This window comes from Austrofundulus limnaeus, unplaced genomic scaffold (genome assembly GCF_001266775.1).
Source record: "Austrofundulus limnaeus strain Quisiro unplaced genomic scaffold, Austrofundulus_limnaeus-1.0 Scaffold207, whole genome shotgun sequence".
NCBI lineage: Eukaryota > Metazoa > Chordata > Actinopteri > Cyprinodontiformes > Rivulidae > Austrofundulus > Austrofundulus limnaeus.
Window position 1 is genome coordinate 535,452 of NW_013952609.1, and position 12,077 is coordinate 547,528.

The 12,077-nt window shown below is 37.6% G+C and overlaps 2 protein-coding genes across 2 annotated transcripts in view; both read left to right on the forward strand.

Annotated features, from left to right (window-relative positions):
- tmem106ba (transmembrane protein 106Ba) overlaps positions 1-5,802 on the forward strand; it is an 8,352-nt gene extending 2,550 nt beyond the window's left edge. The window contains exons 2-8 of the mRNA XM_014019001.1: positions 630-810; positions 998-1,061; positions 1,178-1,337; positions 2,807-2,947; positions 3,251-3,300; positions 3,384-3,437; positions 4,915-5,802. Coding sequence (XP_013874455.1) covers positions 630-810; positions 998-1,061; positions 1,178-1,337; positions 2,807-2,947; positions 3,251-3,300; positions 3,384-3,437; positions 4,915-5,035 — 771 coding nt within the window. The 3' untranslated portion in view covers positions 5,036-5,802. The remainder of the gene's footprint in view (positions 1-629; positions 811-997; positions 1,062-1,177; positions 1,338-2,806; positions 2,948-3,250; positions 3,301-3,383; positions 3,438-4,914) is intronic.
- A 3,687-nt stretch (positions 5,803-9,489) lies between these two features.
- On the forward strand, positions 9,490-11,413 carry seraf (Schwann cell-specific EGF-like repeat autocrine factor). The gene is made up of 5 exons (XM_014019002.1): positions 9,490-9,740; positions 10,499-10,594; positions 10,708-10,812; positions 10,945-11,040; positions 11,115-11,413. Exons 1-5 carry the CDS (start codon positions 9,515-9,517, stop codon positions 11,225-11,227), a joined length of 636 nt encoding a protein of 211 aa, XP_013874456.1. The 5' UTR covers positions 9,490-9,514; the 3' UTR covers positions 11,228-11,413.
- The last annotated feature ends 664 nt before the right edge of the window (positions 11,414-12,077 follow it).

Consider the following 12,077-nt stretch of genomic DNA (forward strand, 5'->3'; position numbering starts at 1 on the left):
GGCCCAGGATATGCACCTACCCCCTGCAGAGGGCAGCTCACGCCCGAACCCAGGAGGTAGGCCCCTTCAGTCTGGGGTGGAGAGTTTCCTGAAGATAGAAGAGTTTGTTGAATCTGACGTGACATGTTCGTACGAACCCTTCGTACGAACAAAAGTAAGAGAAATTTAGGATAAGAATACGAACATGTTCTTGCATGAGGCCCACTGAGAGTAAAGCGAGTGAAGAAGCAAAGCTGTTTAAGTCTATAGCAGCAGAAATAAAAGAATACGCAGGAAACCAACCCTAACTATAGGATTTATCAAGAGGAAAGTGTCACATCCGTCTCATGAAGTGAAACTGGAAATTAGTTTCAAAGGAGAGGAACCTGATGAAAACTCTGCCTCCTATTCTGCTTTTAGAAACTCTAGGAACCATGAGTAAACCCTCACTCTGACAGCAAAGTACTTTGTTAGGAAAGTATGTAACAATGAGATTATTATGTGCAAAATTGTCAAAAAAATACTTATAATGCTCTAGATGTAACAACCAGCGAGTTCATAGGTGTTGTCTGGGATCGGTCCCTGTTGAGTTTACATGTCGTACGTATCTGTGGCATGTTGTTAGTCTGTACCTTTGTGTCGTTTTGCAGACAGACAGGACAGCAGCCATGGGCAAGGCCCAGTCACACCTGGCCAAATACTTGGATGAGAGTCAAGACTCGGAGGAGGACGGGAAGAACGGAGACGTTTCTCAGTTCCCTTATGTGGAATTCACCGGACGGGACAGTGTGACCTGTCCCACCTGCCAGGGCACCGGCAGAATTCCCCGAGGTAAACGCTGTCAGTATAATCACTGAACGTTGGACTCTACAGATGAGTCCTTTAAAAGCCATACTTGAGAAACATTCCTGACAGTTTCATTTTAGAAGTTAATATTTCAAACTTACAACTTCTAAGTTGTAAAACTTAACTTTAAATGTGTTGTGAAGAATGTCTTTGTTTTAAAAATCCTCCTCAGGTCAGGAGAACCAGCTTGTGGCTCTGATTCCATACAGCGACCAAAGGCTGAGGCCAAGCAGGACGTAAGTCTGCTTTCTCTTCTTCTTTTTTATGGATTAACTCTGTGATGAAGCTAAGTGAACTTGGCAGCAAGGTTTTCAAGGTGTCATCTTTTTTAAATTCCCCTCCTCTCCTGCAGAAAGCTGTACGTCACCATATCAGTGGCTCTTTGCCTGCTGCTGTCTGGTCTGGCAGTTTTCTTCCTGTTCCCTCGCTCCATTGATGTCACCTATGTGGGAGTGAAGTCTGCCTACGTCTCCTACGACCAGGAGAAGCGAATTGTCTATCTCACCATTACAGTAAGTCAACAAAAACCTGCTGACTTTGCATTGGAGCAGCTGCAGTCAATGTTTGTTTATTGGCGCCGCCTCGTGACTGCTTGTACACAATCGAGTAATTATCTCCAGACTGGGTTCTTAGAGTCAATTTAAAGTAACAAATGACTTAGCTTTAAAATTAGCATGTAGCCCCATTGTGACAACAAACATAGCTACAACTAATAAAAATTTAATAAAAGCTACAATTTTTCTGCATCTACTTTGGGGGCTTATGTTAAAAGGCAGTTTTAGTTTAGTTTAACTTTATTAATTTCTTTGAAAATAACAAAATACATTTTGTATACAATAAAAAAAATACAAATCACAAATAATATGAAAGGAAGCAGAAAGAAGAAAAAAATCTTATATCTGCCCCCTTTTCCAAAAAAAAAAAAATTCAAACACTAATAATCTACAAATAAGAAAAACAAAACAAAAACACCAAATTCTTGTCGAATAACAATTCTTATGGATACACATTATACTAATCTATATTTCTTTAACAAACTGACTTTTATCATTCTCTTAAACATTGATCTGGCATTTTTAACACTCTCCAGATTATTCCATAATCTTATTCTTGGATTGAAGTACACCACTCGTTCAAACTGGTTTAGAAATTTAGGTTTCACAAACATCTCTGTCCCTTTTTAAGATCATAACTGACTCTAAACAAAGTTTAACTGGATGTTTAAAGGCAGTATGTTTTTCTCAGCCCTAAACATAACCTGTAAAATATTATAATTGACCAAATCATAGAATTTCAATAATTTCAGCTGATAAAATAATATATTTGATGGGTGACTGTAATGCTTTATGGTGATAATTCTTACAGCTCTTTTCTGTAAAACAAACATAGGACTTGTGATTGTTTTACATGCTTTTCCCCAAACTTCAATACAATAGATCAAGTGTGGAAAAATTATTACATTATACAACATATACAGAGCTTGACATTGAATAACTCCCTTACTTTATACAGTACTGCAATAGATTTAGCTATTTTTGTTGTTAAATAATTTGTGAGCTTTTCATCAATATCCAAAAACGTCACCTCACTGACTCTACAAATCTCAACACCATCGACTCTAAATGGAACATAGCTCTTTTTCTATTACTGAATACCATATAGTTAGTTTTAAATTTAATGATAATTTATTAAGTTGAAACCAAGTTTGTATTTACACAAATTCTGTTTGCATCATCTCAAACATCCATTCTATATCTTTACAAAAACCAAAAAATGTATCATCTGCAAACAAAACACTTAAAAAGCCCTGACACATTTACCAAGTCTTTCATGTTTTTAAAATAAATAATTTTGGACCAAGTACAGAACCCTGAGGAACTCCACGTTACAGAGTTCAGATCTTACATCATTTGTACAAACTGCTTCCTATCTCGCAACCAGCTCGTTCTAACTTCCTGTATTTTATTCACTTTTTCACCAGAACACTCTGAACATCACCAACAACAACTACTACGCCATATCGGTGACGAACATCACAGCACAAGTGCAGTTCTCCAAGACGGTGATAGGCAAGGCCAAGTTCAACAACACCACGGTGATCATACCGCTGGATGAACGACAGGTATGTTCCTGCACTTAATAACCTCCTCACCTGGAGTAACAGGTACAAACTCTGATCAGACAGGTAACTTACCTGTGTGATCAGTTCTGAGTTGTTTTTTTTATTGTTTTTTTCTTTAAAGACTCAGTTTGTTCAAAATAAATGGATGGTTTTAGTTTGAATTGTACATTGATTTATCTCTTAAAGGGCAGTTTAAATTAGTTTTAGTAAATTAAACTCCTCCACTTGAGGCAGCACCTCACTCTAAACTGACAGTCCGTCTTTTTCTGACTTTTATAAATCCTGTTTTTCTTTTTTAAATAGCTCGACTACACGGTTCCCACCACCATCGCTGATGAGATGAGTTACATGTTGTAAGTATTTTCCAAATACTGAGAAATATCTTTAAGATCTATTGTTTTTATGTTTAACTGCCTTGTTTTGGTTTTTCTTACAGTGACTACTGCACTTTGCCAACAATCAAAGTTCACAACATAGTGGTCATGATGCAGTAAGTCCACTTTCTTTATATTATTGTGCAGATATTTGTCATGAGAGACGAGCCTCCAACAGTTTACAACTCGTTTACACATCAGCTCTGACGTCCAAACAGCTTTTTTTCACAGCTTAATCAGTTTATTTAATTTTCAACTACCTTTTTATGAGGCAAACATTCAGCTTTCTGAAGAGAAAATATCTACTGCTTGAGAATAAAACATAACTTGTTGCAGCACAGTAAGAAATCGAACATGAAAAAAGTTATCCTGAACAAGATCAAAAGGTGCAATTTATTTTATTTAATATTTATTCAACCAGGCTAATCCCACTGAGGTCATAGATCTTTTTAAAGGGAAGCCTGGGATTATTTTTCGTCACACTGGTTGTGTCTGTAAACAAAAGCTGCATGTAGGATTGCACATTAACAACAGATGTGAGAGATGAACTGGTCAAAACTCACTTTTTAGCTGTTTATTTATTTGTTTATTTATTTAGTCTCTAGGAGAGCAGAAAAGTTGAATTTAGCTCCACAATTAGAGATGTGACGTTCGCGAACGATCCGAATCTTTTGAACGGCTCTTTACAACGAACGATAGGAGCCGAATCGCGGGCAGTAATGAGCCATTTGTAGTTTTATTTCTTTTATTTCTCATATAATCTTTATATTTTTCGTACTTAAATCGCTCCCGCTTTGCTTTTTCACGGAAAACAGGCGGAGTTGTGGAGTACAGAAGCTCACGGTGAAAGGGGGAGGGGGGTTTCCGCTTGACAAACACGTTTCCACCCACGTGATGGGATTACATCATTACGTACGGCTACGCAATGACGTAATACGTTCAAAATTGAACCGCTCTATAAAACAAACAGCTCCCCAAGATCCGGATCCCTTCAAAGAGCCATTTATCCCATCTCTATCCAACATGTAAGGCTGTACAGACAAATCTTCCCTTGTTGACGTCTTAAGTCATTTTTAAATATAATGTTTCTGCGCAGCTATATAGTCCTAAACCCCTCTATAAAACTACAAGGAACCGATCTGGAAGCTGGAGGGGGCGGGGTTTGAAGCGCCTCGTTTGTGTTTTTAGAGAGCCTCAAAACGAGTTGATCATTTTTGAGGCGGTCAGAAAAGGGGCGGGGCTTGTGGAGTTACAATAAGTAGGAATTCAGATGTATTGCAGCTCCACTTTATGTAGACCCCAACTGAAGGATTTAAATGTGAACAAAAAGGATTTGTTTGCTTTAAAAATGTTGGTGAAATCTTTAGTTTTCCTGAACGCCACCAGGGGGAGCTCCAGGATCTCTAAAGAAACAGTTTGAGAAACAGAAATAAACTGTCTTAAAGATGTGTTTTCAGTTTATCCCACAGTTGAGGCTTGACCTGTTTGTGTCTTAAAGAATGTGATTTCCACCACCAACAGGGTTCAAACAACCAGAAACAGTTTTCACTCTCACCCAGTGATGTGATAAAATGAACTCCGTCTGTGTTTCAGGGTGACGGTGACGACGTCGTACTTTGGTCACACGGAGCAGGTCTCTCAAGAAATGTACCAGTATGTGGACTGTGGGGGGAACACCACCTTCCTGCACGGTCATGTGCAGGTCTACCAATAAGCAACAAGGTCCACCTGGAAACAATAATGTGTCCATTCTTTAAGTTTCAACCACTTTATTCATTGTCTAACCTTTCACAGTGAGCGTTACAGAACTCGCCTTCAGGTTTGGAGGTTTTCCAGCCGGACTGCAGACAGATAAATGTTTATTAAAGTGTCCTAACATATCACTACTCTGAGATAATGGTAGCAGAAAGCAATAGTTCTGATGCACTTTAAGTCTGATACAACACATAAACAGGAAAGTTCTCATTTTAATGGCTCCAAATGTGAGACGGAAACAATATTTGACTAAATAAATAAATAAAGCTAAGTTATTTTCATACAACTTTTTATTTTAATGTCATCTCTGATGTAGTTTAATACACCTAACTGGTCTCATGTTTTTGTTTTCCTCTTACTTCATATTCAGCAATATTAATTCAAAGCTAATGTGTGTAGGGTTTTTTTTTTAAAGCACGTTTTATTAAATAGTTAAAAAAAATCACAATGGAAAAGGGAAAATAATTTCATTACTTTTTGCAAAAAACAACAAATGTGAAAATTTAAATGTAAAACTGTTTCTTGCTCGCTTTAAAATCTCATCTGATTTTGGTTCGATTTTTGGAGCGTCTTTATTCTCGTTAATTTTTTCCCCGTTTTGTAGGATGTGGTGTGATTTGAAACAATATTTATTTTAAATCCTCTCAAACTTTAAACAATATCATGATTTAACTTCCGGTAAGTTTAGACCTTATTTTCTTACTTTGTTCAATCTGAAATCTATTATTTGTGTGTTTAGATATTCTAAAAAATATATATAGTTTTATTAACATTCATGTTTTTTTTTTTTTTTGTGTAATAGATGTTTGTAACACCACAGAGTAAATTCATTAACAGGAGGTAAATTACTCATTTAATCTGTGACTTTTCCTACCATTTTTACACTTTAAAACCAACTGTTCTTAAGAGTAAAGATGTGGAAACATTTTAACATCTGCATTTAGGTTTTGTGATTTTTGTTTTTTGTGCATGAATTTGAAAATAAAATTATTTCGTAATTCCAAAAGTTGGTCATAGTTTCTTCTTGTGATTGTAACATTTTATTTGCTTATTTGTTTATTTAATTATTTGTTTATTTAACACAAGACATGCTTCACCTTGGGTCACATTTAAGAATGATGCTGTAACCATTTTCAATTATTTAAAGTTTTTAAATAAATTTAAATTCTCAGAGTTCTCCTGCAAACTGCTGAGCTTTGGTTTAGAGTACTGAGGAAGGAGCAATCAAAATATTCAAATTCAGTTGGAAAATTCACAAAAATTGAGCTTAAACACGGTTTTTTTCATTTATGGTAATTTTTTTCCAATATGTATAATAAACAGCTGACACACCTTGAGGTTGATGCAAAATAAAAGCAGGTAACAAAACTATCTTTAGTTTTCTCCAAATGTTTTTTGTTTTAATTAATAAAAAAATTAAACAAAAATATTCAGCTCATACAGGAAGTGTATGATTTTTGATATTTTGTTACTTTTTCATTTTTCTGCATTTAGCTTGTGTTTTCATTTGAAATCTTTAACCAACCTTTTGCTACAATTACCCATGTGCAGTCATTAGTTACTGGTTTAGCTATTTTTTGCTTCTTTTATATTAGATTTAGCTACTTTTAACCGTTGCTTCTTTAAGATGGTATATTGTTATATTTAGAAAGCTTTTTGTTAATTTAAGATTTTAAATAACTAGTTGCCTTCTTTTATTTTGCTAATTATTTTTTTTAGCTTTTTTTCTCATTTGACTTGATTTTCCAGTAAAAGCCTCTAACCCAGTATTTGTCAAAGTGGAGGCCACCAGGGGGCGCAAGGGGGGGGCCTCAGAGCTGGAGGGAAATAGGATGTTATAAATCATGAAATTTAATGTTTTTCAATCATCTAAAACAATTTATATATTTAAATGTTATTTAAGAGGACTTAAAAGTGGTTTGATTTCTTTTGTTCTGTTCTTATTTTCAACAGTTTGTTAAAGTTGGTATTACAGAGAATTTAAAATAGTGTTTAAAACATGTTAACATAATAAACAGATGTAATAATTATGTAATAAAACATAAATGTAATTATTTAATAAATGTTTCATTGGTGAATTTAAGAGAGAAACTTCCTAAAAGTTTTTTTGTACACATTTTGTAGCATTGTTTGAGTTTGCAAGGGGGGTCCTCAGCCAGAAGCTCATGCTGTTTGGGGGGCCATGGAATGGAAAAGTTTGAACTCCTGCTTCAGCCAACCTTTTGCAACAATAAGCTTTCATAGTTATTTTTTAGCTATGTTTGCTGCTTTTACAATGCATTTTATTACTTTTAGCTATTTAACAAACCTTTTGCTTCTTCTAACAATTTAATACTTTTGCTTTTATTTAGCTATTTTAGCAATAATTTTGCACCATTTAGCTTTTAGCTACTCTACTTCAGCAGTTATTCTCTACATTCTCAGTGTATTTTCACAATGATGTATAATTGAGAAACAGGTAACAGGTGTGTTTTGAACACAAGAAAACCCTTTTTGTTTCTGCAGCTCTTTGTGTTCGTGTCATGCACACAGACTGGATGTGTTCAGTCAGCACTGTGGAAAGTCTCCAGCGTGGCTCGGTATGTTCACATCTGTTGGAGTCGTTAAAAATGAATTGTGCTTCCTCTCTGGGGTTCAGGTTTGTGATCAGAACCAGAACTCCACAGGATCAGAACCTATGAAGTGAAAAGTGTGCAAACACTGAACATTCACCAGAAACCAAGTAAAACAGTTTGTTTTTAACTGTTAGACGTTGGGATTATGGAGGATTAAACTAGAAAAAGATGGAAGAACAACTTGTGTTTGTGAGCGAACAAAAAGAAATCCTTTACTGTGAGCTGTCAGGCAGCAGGTCGAAGGTCCGGTTGAGCAGACACACTTCCTCCTCAGGCTGGGTTCTGGTAATGTCATTACTGAGGAACCGTATACTTCATATTAACCCAGAGTTCTTTAAACCAGAGGAAAGGAAACAGCTTTTCCACATGTGCTCTCCATGAACCACAGCAGTGAAATCAGTTTTTCTTTCTTTTTGAATGAGCAGCAGAGCAGTTTTAGGAATTATGTTTTCTTTCAGACATTTGCTCATCATCTCATGGGGGTATAATCTAGTTTGAAGGGTATAATTGGCCCAGGACATGGTACATCCAGGGTATAATCTAAACTAGGCCACTTTAAGTCCATGCAGGTAAAGTCTGGACTGATGGTATGTTGGCCTGTTATACTTTAAGAGCAACGCTGGTGCAGATGCAGCTAATGTCGGGACTTACCAATTACAGTTTGGTGGTCTTCATTCTCCTCTGGCTCTGGATCTGGATCTGGATCAGACTCTGGCTCTGTCCAAATTCAGGGGCTGTGTTCTCTGAAGGTCGACTTGTCGGCTTACGTCACTGCACCGCGCCGGAGGCTGTCCAAACTCAAAGACTCCTCTGATGCGGCCAGTAAATGTGTCCTTTTATCACGATTTGAGGGGCAGGTCCGGTAGATGCTACTCGGCCCAGCCTATCCCATAATGCATTGCAGGCCAACCGGAGATTTTTATTTGCTTGTAATGGAGGATGAACCTAGATAAAGGAATACGGTTTTAAATAACAAATCTGTTGGTATAAAAAATGAAAGTTTACAGCAGCTCTAGTGGCCGGGGTAAGGGCAGGAATAAAGCAGAAAGGTGTTGTCCAGATTTACAGCCACTTTTTCCCATGTCTTCACGGTCTACCAAGAACCCGTCCCATGTAGACTGGGAAGGCCAGGTCGTTTGAGGGACACAGCCCCTGAATCTGGACACAGACTCTGACTCCAACATGTAAGTCTGGATGGACAAGTCTTCACAAAAAAAAAGAGTCTGTGCTGCTATATAGTCATGAACCTCTCTATCAAACCTGAATGGGCCGGTCTGGAAGCGGGAGGTGGGGGCAGGGTGTTGATCTGAGACTCACACACCCAAAAATGGGTGTTAAGGGGTTAAAGTTCTCGATTTGATTCTATTTATTTATTTTCTTCCTTGTTTTGCTCCAGAACCAGAACCGGAGGTCCTTGTTGGGTTGCAGTAAAGATGAATTCAAACCAAAGCCTTGCAGTTCCACTTTATACAGACCTCCAACTGAAGGATTTCAATGTGAAAAATGATTTTAAAGGAATGGCATGTCTACTTTAAGAGTCCTTTTGAAAGTTCTGGTTTTGACATTTGGACATGATCCATCTGTCTGCAGGAGGTCTGTACGCAGTCAGACTTGTCTGTTAATCATATTTGGTTTATCTACAGTCTTTGTTTTTGCATCTAAAGTAAGTAGATCTGATTGCTGATAGTTTTCTGTAATTTACCAATTTATCATCCTGTCAGCCCCCCCGTTCAGGACCGCCCAGTACCCCCCTCCTTTGTTGGACCGTCCCTGTCAGCAGTCTTCCAGCCTGCCTTCCCTGACACACAGAACCAGAACCGGCCATGGGCTTCTCAGGTCCCGGATCAGTAGTTCTTGCCCCCCTCTTCTTGCTCGCCCTTCTCACGGGTCTTTGCTCCGGAGGGTCTGACGCACCGCGGGGGGTCGCCGTGGGTTTTGTGTTCGACCTGAAGGCGCAGTGCGACCCTCCGTGTGCGCACGGAGGGGTCTGCATCCGAAACAACTCCTGCTTCTGCTCCAAGGGCTACGAGGGAGAGAGCTGCCAGTACGGTGAGGGGGTCTGGGCTGAACTGGACCTGTTAGACCTGTTGGACTAATTATTAAGACTTGATTACTGTGCAAAACTCTTAGACAACCTCTGACTCTTTTGCTTTCCAAAGAGCCAGACTTTAGACTGTTTTGTCCATCCATGAGCACCAGTTTATTTTTTAACTTTGACTTCATGTTAATTTATTTTATAATCTTATATGGACCAGATTTTTCTCACAGATCAGTTTTTGGTTTGTTAAGCTGTCTAATTCACCTCCATATGAAGGATTCAGGTATTTAAACCTAAAAAATGAACAAGTTTTGTTTCCAAATAGTCCAAATGATCTCAGCGGGCACTTTGTTTCAGTTAGTTTTAGACTCTCATTGATTTAACAGCGTGAAAAAAAGCAAATAATAATAATAATAATAATAAAAATAATGATAATAGTTTGACATTAGGTCCATCAAGGTTCTTCTCAAAGAGTCATCAGCTGAAAAACTAAGAAACGAAGGATAAAAATTAAGTAAACAGGTCCTGGCTCAGGTTTATGCTGGATTCTTCTCCCTATATTGACTAAAACTGACATAAAATAAGTAATAAAATCCCTGTCTTAACTAAAACTCACAATGTTTGGTTTTTATGAAGCAAAATAAAAAGCCATGAGGCTCACAAGATTAAAAAAACTGAACAAATATAAAGAAAAAAAACATCTGTTTGTGTGTTTATCATTAGACTGTTCAGATTTACAGCATATTAAAGATATTTTATGTTTTTGCAGCCAACTGTTCTCCCAAATGTAAAAATGGTGGAGAGTGTCTTCGACCAGGAAAATGCAGATGTCCACCTGGATTCGGAGGTAGATTCTGTCACAAAGGTGAGCAGCTTTAAGTGAAGTTCTAAATGTTATGATGTGAAAAAGGTTGTGTTTTTAATTACTGCAGTTAAAATCTAAAACGAGGTTTACCTGCTGACCTGTGTGTGTCTCAGTGACGTGTGATGGAGGATGTTGGAACGGGGGAGAGTGCACCGCGGTCAATGGAGAGGCCAAGTGCATCTGCACCTCCAGCTGGACCGGGTCAACATGTCAACACGGTGCGTTCAGCTTGATAAATATGAATTTATCAGTCTACAGGAGGAGCTGCAGCTTTTCATCCAGCAGGTTTCCTATCTGACTCTAATGTGCTGTTTTACCTCCTCACTTCTCTGGTTTTGCTCCCCGAGCAGCGATCTGTCCGCAGGGCTGCAGGAACGGGGGCACCTGTGTGGCTCCGGGGACCTGCAGCTGTCCGGAGGGCTGGCTGGGCGGAGCCTGTCATACAGGTGAGGAACTTAGTGTTTACAGGTGTGACGGTGTCAGAACGTTAAAGCTAAACCCCCATTTGTTTCTGCTGCAGCCGTGTGCAGCCGGAGCTGCCTGAACGGAGGGAAGTGCATCTCTCCCAACAAGTGCCGCTGTCGGCCATCTTTCTCAGGTCCTCGCTGCGAGGAGAGGGAAAAATCTCACTGATCTCCTCCAAACATCATGGATTACTTTTTGTAGCTCATTTCTTTAATGTGTTTTTTAAATAATAAACCAGTTTTTTATGATTTGATTGTATAAAAATAATACAGAAACTTTGTAATTTGTTATTAAATCATAAAAAATGTATCCATGTGTCAAAATTTATTGAATTAAACAGAAGGAAAGAAGTTTTAAATTGTTTTTACTTTGTTACATGAAAAAACGAAAACTTGACTTTGGACCACATTTAGTATTAATGAACCAAAACATTAAAAAAAGGCTAAATAACAAAAAAACCTTTATAAAAACAAAAATAAATCTGCATATCGGTGTCATAAAAGAGTTAGTGATATGTCCCATCTAAACATGACAAAATGAATTATTTATGTAAAAAAATGAAAGAAACGGAGCAGAAATAAAAAGCTGCAGGTAAAAATCTGGATTTTATGAAAGAATAAATAGTGAAAGTGATTCATTAAGTCTGGTGTTTCTTTTTTTTATAATTCTGATGCACAGGAACGGTGTATCAGAAGGCGGCAAATCCAAAAATGTTATGAATAAATGGGGAAAAAAACTACATTTTTAGTATGTTTGAGCGTTTGGTTGTTGAGTTAGATGGTTTAATTGTGAGTTTTTAATATTCTTTATTAGTTACACATTTTTAAAAAAAGCCACAGAAGATGATATCTGATGGGTTTAACGTCCTAATCAGGCCTAAAGGTAGAGATATAAAAAAACATCTGTACAACAAATTTCACCAAGTTTAAATGTGTACAGATGTCCTCTGTCTATACACACACACACACACACACACACACACACACACACACACACACACACACACACACACACACAC

What these genes read in the sequence shown, in the direction of transcription:
- seraf (XM_014019002.1), top strand. Translation starts at nt 9,515, where the DNA reads ATGGGCTTCTCAGGTCCCGGATCAGTAGTTCTTGCCCCCCTCTTCTTG. An exon ending in CGGGTCAACATGTCAACACG is followed by an intron (nt 10,813 to 10,944) that starts GTGCGTTCAGCT and finishes CTCCCCGAGCAG; the next exon opens with CGATCTGTCCGCAGGGCTGC. An exon ending in GGGCGGAGCCTGTCATACAG is followed by an intron (nt 11,041 to 11,114) that starts GTGAGGAACTTA and finishes TTTCTGCTGCAG; the next exon opens with CCGTGTGCAGCCGGAGCTGC.